Here is a 20,875-nt window from a genome sequence, read left to right on the forward strand (position 1 = left end):
AGGTTTTGAAATTTAAACTTAAGTGTGGATTTGGTGCTTTATTCAAATGCAGCTGAGAATAGGTGAGTCTTCAACCTGGATTTAAATAAACTGAGTGTTTCAGCTGATCTGAGGCTTTCTGGGAGTTTGTTCCAGATATAAGGAGCATAAAAGCTGAATGCAGCTTCTCCGTGTCTGGTTCTGACTCTGGGGACTGATAACAGACCGGATCCAGATGACCTGAGGGATCTGGAAGGTTCAGATGTATGTCCCTGCGACATTGCTGAAGTCGCAGGGACATACATTATATATTGTCAAAGACACTTTATTAGGTAGACCTGCTCAACTAATCATTAATGCAAATGTGTATTCGGCTGATCACATGGCTCTAGCTTGGTGCATTTAGGTGTGTAGACGTGGTCGAGATGACCTGATGAACTTCAAACAGAGCATCAGAATGGAAGCACTTTGGCGACAGTGGGAAGGAAAAACTCCCTTTTAACAGGAAGAGACCTCCAGCAGAACCAGGCTCAGGGAGGGACGGGGCCATCTGCTGCGACCGGTTGGGGTGAGAGAAGGAAGACAGGACCCAATTAGGACCCAATTCAACCCAATTAGGTTAACCCTTAATGATGAAGGCAATAGCTGAAAATCTCTTTGGATTTTTCTTAGTCCTTGAAAGAAAAATAGTAAAAAATGGTGTCTTTTTGTTTAACCTGAATCAAATAGAACAACTGTCGGGTACTGTAAACAGAAATCTTGAAGAACCTAAACTCTCAACTCTCAAAGTCACAAGAATGAAAAAAGGTCTCCTTAGTGCAAAGAGAAGGGTTGAGTCTGCCATTACAAATTAAGGTGGACAAAGAACTGACAAAACAAAAAGCAAGTTCCTCCCTTTACACGTGTTTATTTAAACCAGTAGATCAAAAGTGATCAACAAAACTTTTGACAGTCCAGATGTTTGCAGTGCAGATCAGCCTCACAGAGAATCTGTTTTTCTGTGTGTGGCCACAGGGGGGCAGTGTTTGTCTTTTTATTCCATCAGAAACGCTACATTCATCACGGTTTACAATAAAAAAGCACAAAAGCACAAAACTAGACCAACGAACAAAACTCTCTATATAAAAAGCAGCTTTTTCTGACTCACTTTAAGAGTCACAACACTGACCCGTTCACTCCCTCTCCCCTTTATTCTCCTGTTAACAGTTTTTTTCCTGTCGGTGTTTAAGACAGTCTTTACTCTTTTGACACATGTAAAATAACAATAGGATACATTCATTTAAGCGTCCCCATTAATAACAGTGCTTGTGCTGCTCATGTACAGCAGATACTTCATAAGTCATTAGAGGAGCTTTTACCGATCACCTCCATTATGAGAGGAGTGATGGTGTCAGGCTGGATGTCCTGGATCTGTAGAATTTGTTTGCTGTACTCCTCAGTCATTGTTCTCATCTCCGTAAAGCAGGCTATCACTTTGGGATACAGCAGGCTGAAATACAAGAGACAGGTCGATAACTGCAGTATGTAAAAACGTTTCACACAGACTGGAAAAGGACAGGAATTTCACTTTTCACTCACTGTTTCTCTGGACCTGATCTCTTGCAGTCAATCCAGGTTTTTAGCGTCAGTGCCAAGTTTTCATGAACCTTGTCAATCAAGCTGTGTTGCTGCACGCCTGGACGATCTGGCAAATCAAGTAAAAAACACATTTCTTTTAATTGGAAGCCACTTCGCCCTGAGGAAAATCTGAGAATGCATTTTTATTTTGGACTGGGTACAAATGCACACTGTTTGTAGGGCTTAAATATTTACAGGGTTGGTTAATTATTGATTTGGTCCTGGCAAGGACTGGGATGAACTGCTGAAGAACAACCATCACCTGGAGAAAACAGAGACATGGCTTGCATGAGAACGTATTCTTCCTCCTGTAGGCCCAGTGTGCGCAGGGTGTGGTGAAATCTGAACAGGGGCTCCAGCAGGAGTGGCTGAAATCCCGCTGGAAAACACAGGAAAACGGGTCAGGAGCAGGACAGATACGGAAGGACAGTGACAGTCTGAGGGCTACTGAGGTCTGATCTGTTCCCTCTTTTCTCCACACTCCCAGACACAGATTCAAATGGATATGTTTAGTTCCCACTTTCGAGTGAGCTACCATCAAGGTGATTCTGGCAGAGATTTATGTGTGAAAATGTGCAACATATGTACCAGGCAAACCACAATCTACAAACTCATTCATGCAGAATTATCCACAATTAGGAAGGAAAAGAAAAATCAGGGAGAACGATGAGCTCAAAACTACCAGCTACACAGTAAATATTCACCAAATACACAAAACACGTATGCCAGTCAGATATGCGCTCCAAGAACATGCTGCAGGATTTTCCAGACATTCTTGCAAAAATATTTTTGCACAAGTTCTAAAAAAAGCAGGGGTGGTGGTTTGTCACAACCCCTTCAGTTTTTCCAACACACAAGGCTTATAAATGTAACTGACATGTTGTTAGCATAGGAGCACTGAAACGGTGACAGGAATTTGCACCAATAAAGATAACTGAAAGCCAGCGAAATAGTCGGGGTATCCTTGGTGTGTTGACTGGAATCAGTCTGACATCAGTTTATACTGATTTCTGTTGTTGTGGATAAAATAAAGGTACAATTATTCCACCTGGCTTTGTCAGACAGATTGCACCAGTCCCAAAAAAATTAATATCTAACAGATTATAAACAAAACACAAAGTATTTCTAAAAGCATTTATGCCAAAGAAATACCAAAAACCCCTGTGGTTCAATTTTTATTTATGGTTTATGTTCATTTTCATTCCTTAAAAAAAAACAAAAAAAAAAAACAAGGAAGTGCTATTTTTAGAGTTTGTTCTCGGTGTGACCTACTTTTAGGTCAGTCTAAGCAGTTAACTCACAAGTAAAGTAGCATGAAGAGCAAACACCTTTGTGATGGATATTTGTAACTGCACACCTTATCCAGTGTGAAAACTGCAGGTCAGCACCTTGAAATTTAAGCAAAGCTGTATTCCCTGTAATCTCAACTTTCACTTAGTGCTCGGTGTGAATTCCTTATTCCTAAGAGCTGTTTGTCTAATAGTGAAAGGAAACCTTCAGACAGCGTGTTTGTGAAGCACTTTGGATTGAAAGAAGTAAATACCAGTTTGACAACATTGCAGTGAGTGTTTCTTGAGGAGTCATGTTACACCACCATGTGAGAACATGTGACAAGAGTGATAAGAGACTGGACATGTTACTGACTGGCTGTTTTCTGACTGCTTCAAAAATAAAAGTACAACATGTGCATGCATGTTAGGAGCGTCAAACTTCTCTGTGTCAGTTTTACTCCTGTTTATTAATAGTTGGCAACTTTACATGTAGTTTAAAAGCAAAAAAAAACTAGTGAGATCAGTGAATAATAACTCAACGTGTTCATCAAGTGAAAAAATATTTTGTGGGGGCAAAGGTCATTCAGTCGACAAAATGTCAGTACACGTTACATGTTTTTTAATCAGGTGTGCAGAATTTGTGATCAGGGATGTTACTTTGAGTCCTCAGACAACACACACCTCAGAGTTACTCCAATTTAATCAACGACAGACCATAATTGTGTCCATTACTGAATGCATTTTGTATTTTTGTATACCGACTTGATTATAAGCATGCACTAAGTCCATCACTGTGCACAGTGGAACAGAGTGAGAACTCAAAGAATTAGCACCAACATTTGCAGTTTCTCACACTCTTTGGAGTATCTCACTATTTTAAACTGCACAGCCACTCACTGTCACACTTTTTTCAGCAAAAGCTTTCATACACCGCTGCAGTCTTTGCCAGCACCAAAGAGCAGCTCGAGATTGCTAACACAGCAGATGATTAGGAAGCTAATTAGGCCTAATCCTCCACTATCCTCCGGTAAGCAGCGTCAAATGTAGAGACAAATGAAGAAAATAAGTGCCAAAAACTAAACTGCAGTTCCTCTAAGGACCACTTGAGGCTTCATTCATTCATCATGCTTATTCAACTCAGGCCCCGGGGGCTGCAGCCTATGCCAGGTGCCAATGAAATAGTGGACGGTTACACCAAAAACATCGCAAGGCTAACAGACAGAGAGAAACAACCATTCACATCTATTTAGATTCACCAATTAGCCTAACATTTCCCTGAGTGTGTAGTGTCAGTTGCTCATTTTAGGCCATATTGTATAAAACATGAAGTTCAACTTTTCTAATTTACATGTCAGAAAGAAGGATTATCCAGGACATGCTCTTCTCTTCTGGGATGGTTTGAAACACACAGCAAGCCATAATAATTGTCAGATAAGCCATTAAAAATGCTCCAGATGATACAACATCACAAGTTACTGCAAGTAGTATCAAGCCTAGCAGACACCTACCGCTGCCAGGACGGGGATCAATCAACTCAACAAACTCAACTATTAAGGTGAGTGAGTGGTTAAAACTCAGAACATATGAAGCAGGAAACTATCCACAGAAGCCAAAACTGTATTTTGTACCAGGTTGTAAACTTGCTGAACTTGTTGGCAGTTTTAACGCTTTTTGAGCCAGCCTCAAGTGGCACCTAGAGGAAATGCAGTTTTTCCCACTTGTGCATGGGTCTCATTTTTCAGGTTTGGAGGTCAGCTCATTGGTCAAGTCCCACTGACTGACTTGTTAAAATATCCATGTTTTAAAGCCTGTTCAGAAAAAAGATTAAAATCTCTCTTTAAATGATGCTTTGTCACAAGTGTTCAGGAAAGTGGCCACTCTAAGTGACAGCCTGACTTCACCTAATCTAATCTAATCTAATCCATCCAACTGTAAGAAGCCTTACCTCGTACGGCGTCATCTATGCAGTATGTAATATGGCCACATTCCCATGTGCTTGTTTTTGAGTTGAACACCATGTTAAAACGGATCTGCATTATTTCAAACGTGGCTCCCTTCAGCAGAGATATTTGGTCTCCCATGGTAAGAGACCTGTAAGACACCAGTTTGACAGTAAGCATCAAAAACGTGCCGACTGAATATAAATATTCGTTGATGTACACATTTACTGGAAGTCCTGGAGACTTTTGGAAAAGCTAATGACGTCCTGGATCATGTAAGTCGTGAGGTCGGCCACATGCGGAAGAGCGGTGAAAACACATCTGTTTTCGACATCGTTCCGTATGTGGTGTTCTTGTTTTTTAATGGAACTGTGGAAACGGGAGGAGGATAAACAGCATGAGGTGGCCGATGGCGATGATGTGGGCTCGGTGGTAGATTTACTCGCAGTGCTGCAGGCGTTTCTAGGGCACTCGGTCAGAGGGTTAAAGAGCTTGCTTGCCGTCTGCTTGTGCGTATTCACAGGAAGGATGTTTCGGTCCATAGGCTGAAAAAAATCAAAGATCAGTTACACAAGTTAAAACAAAGATGATGATGAAGACCTGAAACTGCATGCATTCACTCACACACCCTGAAGCCGCTGAAGCGGGAAAATGCCGAGTCGAATGTGCTGCGGTGACCAAAGAGCAGTTCCTGAATAAGTTTTTCTTGTTGGGATGAAAGCTGAACTGGGGTGTTAAGTATCTTCTTTTTCTTGATTTTGACCCTTCTCTCCAGCACCTTTTCATCAGACATGACCACTGAACAGGCACAAAAATACAAGCATGGACTATGTCAAGCATGTCAGCATAAAAAAAAATTATGTGCATCAATTTATTGTATGACATGATGTAAACATGCAAAACGATAACAAGCATTCTAGAAACTGATAGGTGCACCTTTTATAATATCACATACTTCCTACAGTGACTTAGTGTAAAAACATAAGGTATAAAAGCCTTTAGATGTTACTCACTGTCTTTGCACATGCCAATGGCCTGACACTTGCGCATGCGGCAGGCTTGACAAGACCGGCGGCTGTTTTTCGTTATAACACATTTATTCAGGAATGGACAGCGGAGTTGGTTTGACCTCTTTATGGTACGTCTGAAATGAAAAACATCCACTCACAAAATAACAGCTTCATGCCTTAGGTTTAACTGCTTGTTAATGCAAATATCTAATGAGTCACAATTTGCACAAGTTTACTGAAATAACACAAAAAATGTGCAGTCTCAAGTTCTACCGCAACATTTGTTTGATAGGGTCAGAATTTGGTGTAAACAACATGAATGCATGGATCTCCACTCGGTTCAGGCTGGTAGTGGTGGTGTAATGGGGTGGAAGATATATCCTTGGCACACTTTGGGGCCCTTAGTACCAACTGAGCATCATTTAAACATGACAGCCTACCTGAGTAATGTGCCTGACCATGTCCACAGTGCACCCATCTTCTGATGGCTGCTTCCAACAGGACAATGCACCATATCAAATCATCAAATCATCTCAACCTGGTTTCCTAAACATGAGAACAAGTTCCCTGTAATCAAATGCCCTCAATAAAAAGCTCTCAGTAAAATAGAGCACCTTTGGGATGAGGTGGTCTGGGTGTGCAGTAACTGTGTGATGCTATCATGTCAACATGGACCAAAACCTCTGGGGAATGTTTCCAGCACCTTGTTAACTCTATACCACCAAGAAATAAATCAGTTCTGAAGGCAAAAGGAGACCACCCTGGTACTAGCAAGCTGTACCTAATGAACTGTCTGTACTGTGTGCACTGTGTGGATTTAATTTTTGAAGGTGTTGAAATTAGAGAAGGTCAAATTAAGAGCCAAAGTAGATGAGAATATCACACTGACACCACCTTTGATGCCAGAAATTGAATGTTATCTGACCACACAGCTCACCGACAGCAGCACATCTGAATAACAGGGACAGAGAGAGCTTTAGTGGCAGCAAAGTAAGGTTTAAATAAAGAATACTTTGGCCTAAAGAAGTCAAATAATAAACAAAACTGAGCACACTTCTAAATGAGACAGTTCAGAGAGCATATATATGGTGAACAGTACAATAATGTTCAATTAAAAATTGAAAATAAAAGCCATTAAAATAAATGGTTAACTTCAATACTATGAAACTCTAGTATTTGGGCTCCTAGTGATTGATGATGATAACACATTGATGACACACAGCTTCCTATCTGACAGACATTTTGAGCTTCTCGTTGTATAAACTCTCTAACTAAAAGGCCGGTTAATCTTAAACGCTGAATGTGAGGAAAACTGAAAACGTGATTAGTGTTAAAGTTAATAGTCATATCTTTTACGTAGTTAAAACTCATCTCAAACATAACAAGCTTCTGACTCAGAGTAAATCATGTTTTCATTTATCACGAGCAGACTAGACCACTGTCATTTCCTGTTTGTGAGCCTTCCTAGTAAAAGAGTTCAACTTATTCAGAACACAACTGCACCAGTCCTAACTAGGTCAACAAATCACGATCTAGTCTTCTGAAACCTGCATGTGCCACAGAAAGAATACAATTCAACATCCTACAGCCTCCTACAACTTCATCATTACTCAGGTCACAGTGAACTGAGATGGCCTTCAGACTGCAGAGCAGACGGTGTCAAGCTTATTTCACATTTTGATCCTATGAAAGCAAGATAGTCACTGTATCTCTGTATATATCTATGTATATACATACTATGCAAGATATAGTATATGTATAAATGTAGTATAGAGAATGTGCTTGTGTGTATATCCGGTCCTCACTATCGTGTGTGGATTACTTTAATTGGTTGACAGGGTGCTAAAAGTACAGAGGTGCTGAACTGAATTCCAATTAATTTATAAATACTACTTTTTAAAAAGTACTTTTTTGGCATGAAAAAAGTGATCTGAAATGTGGTTTCACTTTACATGATATTACAAATTTACAAAAGAAGCAGCCAACAAAATGACATGAACATTTTACAAAAAAAAGTATAAGGGAAAAACTGTTTATCCAATACTAATGATCTTGAAAGTCAGTGTTTGTAATGACTGCCTGTACTTTTCAACACACACCCTGAACCCTCTTAGGCAAGCTTTCTCAGAATTTCTTTAAGGAATAATTTCTTCGCAATAGTTCAGCAGGCTTTTTGAAGGACATTCAAAGCTCTTCTTTGGATGTTGGCTGCCTTTTGTTCTTTTTTCTGTCAAGATGATCCCACGCTGCTTCAAAAACATTGAGGTGTGGGCTCTGGGGAATGCTTTTATTACATTGGCAGTGTGTTCATCATTGGAATCATTGTGCTGAAAAATGAAGCGGATGCCAATCAGATGCTTTCCAGATGGTATTGTTGTGTTGGATCAAAATCTGATGGTAGATAATTGTTGGTTTATAATTACATTAATTTTGACAAGATTCCTAACACCACTGGCTGAGACAGCCCAACAGTGACAGAGTCTACACCATGTTTTACTAATGGCTGTAGTATGAAGGTCTCTCCTGACCTATTAACAGAGATTTAAACAACAAATTTTCGGTCCAGTTCTTGTGTAATTTGGCATACCTCCACCTTTTCTGCATGTTTTCCTCCCTTAAAAGCAGATGGATGAACTGAAGGGCCAGATGCATCTCTCTGTGTCTCTCTGTGTCAGGTCTTTGCTGGATTTTTCCTCTTTCTTTCTTTTAAAAACTGTTCATTTGCTGGACATGATGGAGTTTTTCTAAGGCTACCACCTCTTCTTTTGTCTTTTACTTTCGTCAAAAATTTTAAGGACACACTGCTGAGATATGCTCAGTTTTCATCTAATATCTCTTATTAGATGAACTAAGTTAGCTAAGCTATGTATGGACAAAACACTGGTTTATCCCTGAAGTTCAACCGGGAGCCTTTTATACTCATCAGGTACAAGAATTGGGCTGAAAATGAGTGAGAAAAAAGTGAGGAAATGTCAAAAGAAAAATTTTGGAAGACCTTCAGGAAGACTGGAGAACTATTGCTCAAGACCACTTTAAAAGATTACAAGAAAGTCTGGCTCCTTGGAAGGGAAATCTCTAGTTTGTCTATTCACATTCACAAGGGATTCTTTTCATGACAAAAAAAAAATTTCTAAATATAATTAAAAACATGAGAGTAACTCTAGATACCGCAAACATAAAAGCTGGACTATTTGTTTTCTAAAAGCTCTTAAACAGCCATTTATTGCTTGATTCATGATGTTATTAAAAGATGAGGAAGTTACCTGAAGAAGCCCTTGCAGCCTTCGCAGGTCAAGGCATTGAAGTGGTAACCATTTGCCAGATCTCCACAGACACCACACACTCTGGGCTCCTCATCATCTGTCAGCTTCTCCTCCTCATCCCCTTTATTCTGCCTTGCGAGCACTTCACTGATGATCTGCACTCCAGTGGCTTTCTCGCTCATTCTCACCCGAGAGATAATCAGATTAGTCTGGCGTCACTGCCTTCACATCTGTTCTGGGCAAGATTGATTCAGTAAGAAGTGGAAAGGTTCCCTGTGAGATCAGGCTTAGGTTTAACTACTATCAGCACTACTACGTCACAGTTACTGTACAGGATACACTCTGTATATTCTACGTTATTGTGCTATGATACTCTTAAATGAAAGGATATGACCACAATACTGTGGCTGAACCATTTTCTTCCAGTAGTGACGCATACCTGGATATGACTAAAGCACAACGTCTACTACGACCCTTTATTCATTGTGGCTAAATGGTCACAGTAGGAGATCACCTTGATTTCCATCAAAGAGCAATTTTCTGAAGTGCACAGAACAGCGCACAATGTTCAAGTGCAAAGAACAATGTGGACTCTTCAATTTTTGGTCTTTTTTTATACTTTCCAGTGGAAAAAAAGGCAAGTGGCACAAAAAACAAGCACAGGCTACTGTTCATTAATGATTTAGCGACATACATTTCAGGTATTTTTCTGTCAGTAAACAATGCTTAATGCAACTTTTTAATTTTAACACTCAAATCCCTCCAAATTACTGACACACTGAAATCACAACTTTAATGTAATTCGTTGTGCTTCTTTAAAGCATACACAACTCTACACACTCCACTGAAGCAGCGTGTAAAACACTAGTGCTTGTGTGGGAGTGCTCCTACTTTACTCCCACCCTGCAGGCAGGCAGGTTTGTAACTGCAGCCTGACCTGTCTAACAGGTGTGCACACGTCCACACAGACCCATTCAGGTTGTCATAAAGTAAACTCTTTTCCTTGCTTTACCTGGTTAAATGTCTGGCTTAGATCATTCAAATCACTCACCTGATGATTCCAGATGTCTAAACAGCTGTGCGTGGTCCACAGGTGCCCGCCTCACTTCGCTTAATCAGGGGGGATTTTGAGCATGACCAACAGGTGAGAGAATCGTTAACAGCTCGTCGTGCAAGCTTTCAACCAGCTTAATGTTTAATACTGGGCTGTTTGCCACAAGTACAACCGGCTGCAGCCGAAGAAACTGCGGAGTAAAATCCAGCACCGCCTACTGATGTCGTACTTCGTAGACGCGGATCACGGACGCAGGGGCGTTTCCAGGATGGAGTGGCACAGGACGAATCCAAATATTTAATCGGAAATGGAATCAGCACAGAAAAAAGGACACGATTTTCTTGCAAAAGTGATGAAACATAATTTTTCGTTGAATAATTGTGGAAACGTGAAAAAAAATGAACTTTTAATGTAAGTTATAATCCTGTTTAAGAGCCTTCATGCTGCACGTTGTAAAATCAAAATATATAACAAGTACCAAAAGTCATTATGGAAAATGACACCATTTAATGTTGAGCTGCGATTATTTTAATTGCTTGTGTGTTGCTGGGTATCTTAATCTGTAATAATCCAATCAAATCAAAAACAAACAAAAAACAACTAAGGTTAACCCTGGATTATCATGTTTGAATTAGTTTTTGAGGCTTCTTCATCATCAGAGTGTTTTTCCCCCAAAAAACTTACATAAATTGCACAATGCATTTTAAAGAAATACATAGCTAAATATAAATAAATTACAAAACAGATGTAGCAAATATGACATAAATTAAAACACCTACAATAATAAAGATTTTTTTTAATTCATCACAAGGTTCAATAATCTCCTTTTTCAAAATAAATAAATAAAATATATAATTTCTGGCAATTAATTCATGTCTATGCTTCAAAGGGTTCAAATAGATCATTTACCGCATAAAACACAACATTTGTTTCCAAAACGTGGTGGAGTAAAAGCAGAAAGACTTCTTCAAACATTTCATGTCAAATTAAATTAAATTAATTACTGCTTAGAGGTGTAGTGTAAGGGGAACATGAGAAACTCCAGCACTGACCTAGCTAATCTTTACAATGCTATGCCCCCTTTGCTTTCACAAAAGCCTCTCATCGAGCTCTGACATGAAAGAGCTGCTTTTACGTGGACAGACAGACAAGGTGTCAAAACATTAAATAATTAAGTAACACTAATAAAATGGCTTCAATATAAAACAACCCAGAATGATTATTAAACCATCACTTTAATAATATCACAACAACTTTTAGACATTATAGATTGCAATGCAGAACACTTTTAATATTCTAGTCTTTTCTTTTACTCAGTTTGAGCATCGTGCTGCTCTGCTTCCTTCCCCTGCAGCGGTTGGCTCATTGTCTCTTCCAGGACTTGACTGGAAGCTTTTATACCAGGACAGGTAAATTTTGACGCTTCCAGAGTACTGTTCAGGAGCTCAGGAGCATCTGAAGTCCCTTCAATGATGTTCCGAGCTGCCTGTAAGTGTCTATGCTGCTTCTGGTGCACTGAAAATGCAAGGTCAGAAAAAATTAGCAAAGGATTTATCTTTAAGTTAATCACTCCATCAACACTCCAATAAGTCATTTTGATTTCTATTTTAAAAACAAGGGGCATTTATCTTTTACTACTAAGTCATTTAATGCATTTTTGTGTGTTTCTAATTCTTGCTACAAACCTCTTTCCCTGACACCGATCTTCTTTACCTCCGGGATAAGGAAGCTGTACACCAGCTCTGACACAATCTCCTCTGACTGAAGATTATCCCGGCTACTTGCACACAAAAGCGATGTTTGTTAGGGTTACAATTCCTCAACACCAAGCAGCGACAGATATTCGAAGGTGCTTGTTACCTTTCCTCAACAGCATAAGCAATGTCGTTGACCTCCTTTGCCCTCTTGTGGATCTCCTCCCGCGCCTGCTGGTCGGCTATGTGCTCAATGGTCCCCAAGATGATCTCTTCTAAATACATGTCCACAGTCTCCTGATGGACCTGCACCACCTGTGACAAGAAGTAAAGGGAACCCACAAACTCACACACCTTAAAGTGGTAATAATAAGAACAATAATTGACAAAAAAATAGGAAAGCATGTACTAAGAAGAGATTAGACCTCACTGACTCAGCTTGTTCCAAAGAGTTGGCGCTCTAACTGCAAATGCTTTGTCACCTCCTCGTTTCTGATCTCTGTTACCCACTTACAACACAACAATGACATATGCACATACTTGTCTGAAGATCTCGTCTTCCTCTTTGCGTCTTCGCTCCTCTACCTGCCTCCTTCCACTCTCCTCGGCCTCTCGCATTCGACGGTCTCTCTCAGCCAGCAGTGTAAAGGCGTGGATCCTTCGCTCGTCCTGGAGACGAATCAGCTCCTTGGACAATGTGTCAAACACTTGTTCTAGTTCTGCCCCTACTACTCCAGCTTGATGCGCTTCCTGTTGAAAAATCTGAAAAGATGGAGAGAATGGGTATAAAGGTTGTTTGGATTTAGTACATTTTTGTCCGCATGGTCAGGTCTGTGTGTTTCACCTCAAGTCTGCGTTTGTCTCTTTGTTTATTCAGCATCATGACGTGCTCTTTGTCAGCCTTCTGTAGCTCCTGCTCTTCCCTCTTCAGGGCATGGATAGTCCTCAGTTCCCGGATGAGATCCTGATGTTTCTCCTTGCCCTTAAACATCTTTAGAACAGCGGAGATAAAAGTAAAAAGATAAGTGCTTAAAAACTGAGTAAGACTGAAACATTTATGTAGGAATGAAACACAGGTGGACCTCATATTGGATCCTTCGTCCTCGCAGTAGTTTCTGCAAGAAGATTACAGCAAGTTCTTTCTCTTCTTCCCCCTAAAAAATGGAGAAATATTAATACAATAAATGTAATATTTACAAAGGAAGTCTCAGTAACAGTCAGAATAATTAGCTGACCTCAGGTGGCGTTTCCACTGTGGGAGTGACAGGATGAGGAACAGGCGTCTCCTTTCTGAGAAGAAAACGTAAAGTCCTCAAAGATGCGTGGTCATCCTGCTTCTGCTTGAGATTCTGTGGAGCCAGAAGTGCCAGTATGTATGTATCTAAAACTTCAAAGATATACTTCAAGTGGATCTCGCATCAAACAAAATGGCTACAATGTCAAATAATGAGGTCGCTGTATATACACGAGCCAAAAGCTTAGGCTTCAGATTCCTATAAAGGCCTGGTTTCTCACAGTTTCTTCTGCTCTTGGCTCTGCCTGATGTTAATGAGAGCAGAGATCTTTACTGTGGTCATCTCAGGTGCACAGAAGCATCATTGACCTGCAGTTCAAACCTTGTGTCTGCATGAGACAGCCAATCAGGAGTGTTGACTTGAGCTTGTTCCAGTGGGTGAATCGACAGAGCCCAGCTTATGATAAGGGAGAGTTATTTTAAACTGTCAATCATGCAAAACTACTCCAGTAGTAATACATACTGCATTGGACCTGAGCAACGTAGATCCCCTTTAATGAACATCTATATTTTCTGTTCTGCTTTACCTTGTATTTCTTCAGCAACTGCACAGCTCTGCTCTCAGGAGGCTTCATCACATCCTCGGAGACTTTGGGTTTTGTTCTTTCTCTCTTTGACTTCAGTACTGTAGCACTGAGTTGCGTCTCTAGTTCTTCTAAACCTAACAAAGAGTTAAAAATGATCTTAACAATGAATTTATGAAATTATCTCTCTGTGTTATACTGGAAATTACATACAAAAATTTTACTTCTGCAACAGCATTCAGATTCAAACCTTCATATGTGTCTAAGTAGCGTCTTGTTGACAGCATGCTGTTGATGTTCTTGCTGGGAAAAATGCCAACGCGGATCCTGGGGACAAATGTCTGAGAAGCTATGACACACCGCTCTAGCTTCCCCTCCACATTTTTCCTCTTAGCTTCTAATTTTCTCAGTGCTGCAGACAAAAAAAGGAAAAAAAAAACCCGAGGCAGTTGCCAAGGAGTGAGACCAGATATTAAATAATATACTTAACATTAGAGGGGTGGACGTCTTACACCTGTTGTAGTCAGCGTGTATTTTGTTTAGCTTGGTCTCCCTGTCTTCCTGGTGCTTAGAATATATCTGGTTCAGTCTGTCATTTGTGACATCTTTCTGAGCCTCATCTCTCTGCCTCAGAAGGCCCTTTAGCACCTCTAAACGAGCCTCTTGCAACCTAGCAGAGAAAATGTACGATAAAAACACAAAACACATCAGCATTCAACACAGAATGCTCCTTATCAGAGTGACAGGAGTGAACTGAAACAATGAAGGTGTGAAGCAATCAATACATGATGAAGTTTAAATCTGTGCCAAACAGTGCATCACCATCACTTTAAGCAGTAGGTTGCGTCCCTATTAGTGTGTTTTCCAGTTAGATTAACATTTCAGGTGTACTATCACTCACTTCTCGATTTCTCCTTCTCTGAAAGCCCACTCTTTGGCCTCCATCTCTTCCATTAAACGCCTCCTCTTGTCGAGCTGGCTCAGGTCACTCAGTGGAGGAAGACTGGCCTCCCAAGCTCGCTTGGCACGGGCTCGCTGTATCATTTCCACTTCTGCGAGGCCTGCAGGCAGACCGTGACCTGAGGAATTTTCATTCAGAAAAAAATAATTATGCAACCCTGTCACAAAAAAGCAACACGGCTTAAAATGTAAATATATACACATTGCAATCATCTGAAAATCATTAAAAGCCTATATTTGCCTGAAAATAAACTTGACGCGAAAGTAAGGAAAATTTGCGTTTTTTGTAACAAAGAAGAACAAAGAAGAATCTTCTCCAAGCATGACATCCCAGTGAACTGCAAACCCAGATGCACCCTCAGACAAAAACTGGTTCATCCCAAGGACAAAACTCCTAAACACAAGCTAAGCAATAAAGTGTATGCTGTGCAGTGCAGTGAGCAATAGTTGGACCTCTAGCCTCCTGAGACCCACCCTATTCATTTATGTTCTCTGTCACGACATTTGTTTGTGGTCTATGTCTTTTGACTAATTTGAGCTACCCTACGAAGTTCTCATGTGCTCAGTAGAGGACATCCTGGTCTTTCCAATGATATCTCATGTGTTTGGGCGGCCTCTTCTAGTGCCAAAGACGCAGGAAATGACAAAAAAAGTTAAAGCGGTTCTAAGGAGGCTACTCAGTAAATAAAAGCAAGAAACAACATAGAAGAGCCACCTCGAAAGGACAACACTCGGCTGTACATCTGCACCTAAAGGTTAAAGGTCACTCTTTCAAGGATGCCAATGTTCATATTTTGGACTGAGAACATAGATTGTTTGAAAGAGGAGTAAAAGAGGCCATCTACTATGAACAACCATCATTGAACATAGGGCGTGGCTTATGATACTTCCTTCCCAGACGCCTCAACCCCAACTCATATAGTGCGTCAGCTGACCTCAATAGGTCACATGATAGGGTGAGACAGGTTCTTACAGTGGTTTCATCAGAAACCTCTGGGGGTAACAACCCATGCCTTTTATCACACCTCGGGCTCATGTGATGACACACATTATGCTCTTAAGGGACAATCCCCACTAGGCTTTCAATACTTGTGACCAGGGGCACTCAAGAATTTTTTCATAAGGGTGGCCATATGGGAGCCACTAAAAACAGAACAGTGCAGGGGTGCAGCGGAAGGGAGGGGGTGACGATGGGAAATCGTGAGGGACGTACAAAGTGACACAATACGAAACCTTTTAGTTTTAGAACTGAAGTAGTCTCTTGGATGAGAGGTGAAACGTCTTCATGAAAGATGTCTAGTCGCTTTCTTTCAAGCTCCTTGGACTACCATGACCCAAGAACCTACACAGACACGTTCTTCCATGTGCTACTGAGTCAGTAGCAGAATAAGCTGCTCGCCACTGGCAGAGTCAATTTGGAACGTTTTTCAAGCGTGCAACCCACATGCTCAAATCTGCTACTCAACCTAGAAATCCATTTTCCTTACAAATGTGGCAACATTTAAGGGGAAATAAACAGGCTTTAAGTGTGTAAGACTTATTGCCATGAAGCCACAACTAAGAAATAATCAACCAAACTACTTGTACTTTTTGTGCTAAGTGTAGTAAAAGATAAAATATCAAGCATGGACACTGAGACACTTCATACTTAAAAAAAGTATCTTACTTTATAACTTGATACTAGAAAAACATTTTAAAATAGCTGGGACAACTAACACCCTTAAAAAGGAATTCAGTTATTTAAAAAATCCCTTTTGTACAATCACACAACTGAGCTAATCAGTAACATGATGGGTTATAAAAACAGTGCGAGCAACAAGATTAAGATTTAAGATTAAGAGGAGTCAGAGAGTGCAACATCCCCCACACGGCAAGGGCTATACTAACACTGATATTTTATGCTGATGTCACCATTGTTAATATGGAAATCTAGTGTAGCACGTTCATCTTTTTTTGACATTGTGAAGTCATATAATGTAATGAAAAAATAATGTTCTAAAGAGCATAGACAAAGAAGGTGTTTATGACCCCCAATGAAGAATATATTATTTTAAAGTTTGGAGATGACTCAATGAAAACTAAAGTTTTTTCTAATTTATGTGACCCTGACCTTTGACCTTGAAGCATTATATGCTTGTGTATTTTATTATCTTTACCCATATGATTCGAGCAGAATTGTCTTAAGATTTAAGATATATTCGTGCAGTGTGAGATCTTGTGAAACTTTATGGCGTAGTTGTGATGTCGTAGGGCATCGTATTGAAAAAACAAGAAGTGCATTGTACAGTTCTCTCCAAACCCTTTTACTTGATATATTACTAGATACAGCTTCTTTAATTTTTTTCCAAGGTCAGCTTTGACCTTGGGCACTAGCAGTGATAAACTGTGGATGCTAGCTTGATAACAAACATTTTAAACAAACTGCACCAATTTGTCAGGGGGACTTTGTGGGGATAAAAGGAATTCTGGACCCAAGGCACAAGGTTGAGAACCAAGACAATAAAATTTCTCAGTTTTAAAATATGATATAGTCACTTAAAGGCATATTGATCAGTTGTGTAGTGACAAATATTAGCAGTGTTATGGTAAAGCAGACAGACTGCAAAAGGTTCCACTAATGTAATAATAATAATACTAATACTAATAATAATAATAATAATAATAATAATAATAATGATAGTAATGATAAATTTTATTTATGAGCGCCTTTCAAGTCACCCAAGGACACTTTACAATAGGATAAAACACTTAGTAAAACAATGGCAGAATAAGAACAATAAAACAAAAGCACAAGCTAAAATTAACAAACAGTGGATTCACAGTGAATATGCAGATCTGAATATGTTTAAGCCATGGTTCTATCTTGTGAAGCAAAGCTCAACTTTATTTATGCATTTGCCTTATGATAGGGGTGTCAAATATAAGGCCCGGGGGCCGGTATTGGCCTGGCAAAGATCCAATCCAGCCCGCTTTGGAAAATATGAAGGAGTGCATCAATTTTGGGACTTTTAAGGGTATTTTCATTCATGTTTTACAGCTTTTCCTGCTGATAAATACCTCCCTCGCAGCTATTTATACTACAGCTAAGTATTCAAGTACCCAAGTAATCAAGTAACCAAGTAATCAATCAGATTAACAATTAAATAACAGAAAAGTTTCTGTTTTTTTACTGTCTACTATATCAATTTTAGTTAAAAAAAATAGATTTTAATCAATGAACAAAATCTTTTTCTTGTTTTGTAAATACAGGGCAGTGTGGGTAGTGCGCTTCCAGAATTTTTCTTTCTGTAATTTCCACATTTATCATTTAGAAAAACTGAGACATGCTGTTGAAATTGAACTTCTTCATCTTATATTAAGACATCTCAGTGATTAAATGTGTAGTTAAACGTCTTTACACTGATAGAAAGTGGAGTTTCAGTCATCCCTCCCACTCAAGATCAGCGTGGGTTGTATGTATTTTACTTGTACTTTCTTCCTGTACTAACTGTGACTTGTGGATGATGAACCTGTTGATGTCAACTATTTGTTTTTGCAACAATTTGTTTTTCAGTGAGTTTCTTATGTACAGGTTAGCCAGCACAGATGCATTATAAATTATGTTTAGCAAGTTTAAATAAAAATCAGTGCTCAGAATAGGATGGAGAGAAGAGAGCAAGATAATTATACTACCAAGACCCAATAAAGTTGCTTATGAGTGTACCATCACGGTTCATATAACAGATAAAGAACACAATAAACATGCCTATACCCCAAGTCAAAGCTGCCATCTGCAGGAGCTCTGAGGGAGTAGTCCCGGGCTGAATCACATACTCTGGGCTGTACGGGTCTGTCTGTGTTTCACTTTCCCTGTAGTCTGTCTGGACCCCAACAGTGAAGTGGGTGGGTTGTTGCTCAGCATCAGACGTTATAAAGTCTTCTCTAAGGTGACACAAAAAACAGACATACTTCCAGAAAAAACGACACAGCAGAAACAGCTGCACAACAAAGTAATGCAAAGAACCTCACCTCGGCAAAGCATAAATCACACTAGGAGGTATCTGCTGCCCAAAGGGAATGAGAGGGCTAAAGGGAACAAAGTGAAATACTATGTCATAGACTATACTGACATCTGCATAAGTGGAGCAGTATGGCAGTTATCTTTAGTTTGTTGTGTTAGGAAAAAAAGAACAAACAATCAGATTCTCGACTGGCTAATCAGACCGTTTAAAGTATTTGCAGAAATCCGCTCCGGTTACACGGCACTCCTTGCTTTTCAGCCATGTTTGAGCATTTGGAGAAATCCTGTCAAGAAGATAATCAGGATGTAATATATACATATTTTATCATTTACAATATATAATAAAGACATTAAAAAATACTTTATTTATTATATTTATTTTGTCTGTAATGAGAGAAAGACTACATCTTAAAATGAAGCAACTGAGTAACTAAGGCGTCTTATTAAAACTGTGCATGTTGTGTTACCCAGCCAGCTGCTGCAGGGCCTCTTTGTGCTGTTCTGTGTGGCCTCGCCACTGAAGATCAATAAAGGCTGGCTCCGGGACTGCAGGGTCTAGTTTAACAGTATAGCGTGGGTTGTCACTAAACATGGATGCAAACTCTGGTACTCTCCTCTGAGCGAAGAAGACGGAAACAATGTTAAAGAGTGCATTTCACATTTAATTTTTAGTTAAACAAAAGAGACAAAAAACCCTGTATATTATATTACAAGATAAATGCTCTGTATACTACAGGTTTAAATTAAAATGAAAATAAACTACAATATAATAATGACAGCGTTTTAAATCAACTTATCTTTTATTTAAAATGTAATACATTTAAAATAAAGTATAGATACGACTTACTATTCGAGACCTGGACGCAAAGGCCTTGAAATTGGCCCTGGTGTGGTCTGCCTCCGATGACAGTGTGTGAACGGGATCTGTGGAGAAACAGTTCAGGTGATGGCAGCTAAGTTCAGCTATTAGCCGTGCTCATTGGCTATGTTCGTTAGCTGTGCTAGTTAGTTTAAAGCTTACTCACCGTACAAGTAATCATAAGCCCGTTCACGCAAAACAGCTGCACCAGCATCATTCTTCTTGGTAAACGTGTTAGTCACAGATGCGCACATTTTCTGTATTTAGTCAAACATTTGAGTATTTTTACAGCTAATTTCACATGCCGGCGGCAGCTTCTACGACGTCGTTTCGACACTGTAGCCATGGAGACGATAAACTGACCATCCGGAAGTGGGAGGATTAATCTCGAGCTTTCTGTAGCCGTGTCCCAAAACGTCGGCCGCATCCTTCGGAGGACCCGGCCTTCGCGGTCTACGTGTTTACTCTCACCGGGTGGAAGTTGGAAGTAATTCTTGGGCAACATACTTTGGGTTTTTATCAGAATGTTATAATATAATATTAATTTAACTCCACATGTCATAATTTAAGATTTAAAGGACGTTTCTTCCTTCGTGATTTCATCTAGGAGAGGATTCAGGGTCTACCTTTCCACAAGTGATCGTTTTTTATGTCTCAACTCCCACTTAGTTTAAATTATTTCCTCTTCTTTTTCATTTGTAGTAATAATAAATAATGAAGGGTTATATTATTGTTTTTAATCAGCAGGATTTGAAAGCCTAGTTGAATAACTTTCAAAATTAGTAGAATTAATTTTTGTACTTTTTTACCCTCCTACAGTACCACAAAAGTCACAACCTACATGACCCGCAATATAGCCTACATACCAAAATCTGCTGCATCTGCTAAAATGATTATGCCTTAGGCCGTGGGCACATCACAGAAGTTAAACTCCTTAACTAGGTCAGTATTTTTTTCCTAGTATCAGTTCATGTAAGACAGCAAAGACTTAAAAGTTTGGATAGGAGTCTTTAAGAATCAACTTTATCAACTAATGGCGAGTAAGTGTCCACATTAATTATTTTATCTTATTTTTTTAAAAAGAAAGAAAGAAAGTAAAAAAATGCTACAAAATGCAGTAATATAATCAAAATATACAATAAAGCAAAAATACATATACACAAACAGTACATCAAATCAATATACAAACAATGCAGGATATAAAAGGTTACGAATTTGACCTCTTTTTATTTAAACCCCCCCCACCAAGTAAGACAGCAACAACCGTAAAATTTAGGACAGCAGTCTTTAAGAATTAGTAGAAGGAAGGAGGAATGAAAACGTAGTTCCTAAAAATGAAAAATCTAATCAAAATATATCTACAACATAGAGAAAAATATATATGTATGGCACCAGGGTTACATCAGTGTG

General features: G+C 39.4%; 2 protein-coding genes across 3 annotated transcripts; both read right to left on the reverse strand.

The window, feature by feature from the left end:
- Window positions 1-866: 866 nt before the first annotated feature.
- nr1i2 (nuclear receptor subfamily 1, group I, member 2) lies at window positions 867-10,476 on the reverse strand. Its single transcript, XM_031734669.2, has 9 exons — window positions 10,132-10,476; window positions 9,081-9,310; window positions 5,821-5,951; window positions 5,436-5,605; window positions 5,036-5,352; window positions 4,813-4,958; window positions 1,859-1,975; window positions 1,558-1,663; window positions 867-1,468 (listed from the first exon to the last, which is right to left on the reverse strand). The coding sequence occupies exons 2-9, from the start codon at window positions 9,260-9,262 to the stop codon at window positions 1,312-1,314; spliced, it is 1,326 nt and encodes a 441-aa protein (XP_031590529.1). The 5' UTR covers window positions 9,263-9,310; window positions 10,132-10,476; the 3' UTR covers window positions 867-1,311.
- A 181-nt stretch (window positions 10,477-10,657) lies between these two features.
- cfap91 (cilia and flagella associated protein 91) lies at window positions 10,658-19,801 on the reverse strand. 2 transcript variants are annotated; one of them, XM_031734657.2, is made up of 17 exons: window positions 19,632-19,801; window positions 19,454-19,530; window positions 19,074-19,222; window positions 18,810-18,890; window positions 18,615-18,671; window positions 18,358-18,527; window positions 14,548-14,725; window positions 14,159-14,316; window positions 13,897-14,058; window positions 13,650-13,783; window positions 13,064-13,177; window positions 12,911-12,982; window positions 12,673-12,819; window positions 12,369-12,590; window positions 11,995-12,143; window positions 11,820-11,914; window positions 10,658-11,649 (listed from the first exon to the last, which is right to left on the reverse strand). In XM_031734657.2, the coding sequence occupies exons 1-17, from the start codon at window positions 19,717-19,719 to the stop codon at window positions 11,444-11,446; spliced, it is 2,259 nt and encodes a 752-aa protein (XP_031590517.1). In that variant the 5' UTR covers window positions 19,720-19,801; the 3' UTR covers window positions 10,658-11,443. The 2 variants fall into 2 exon arrangements, with proteins under 2 accessions (XP_031590517.1, XP_031590518.1); XM_031734658.2 differs by having other exon boundaries at window positions 10,659-11,649; window positions 11,820-11,911.
- Between the last annotated feature and the right edge of the window lie 1,074 nt (window positions 19,802-20,875).

This window comes from Oreochromis aureus, linkage group 16 (genome assembly GCF_013358895.1).
Source record: "Oreochromis aureus strain Israel breed Guangdong linkage group 16, ZZ_aureus, whole genome shotgun sequence".
NCBI lineage: Eukaryota > Metazoa > Chordata > Actinopteri > Cichliformes > Cichlidae > Oreochromis > Oreochromis aureus.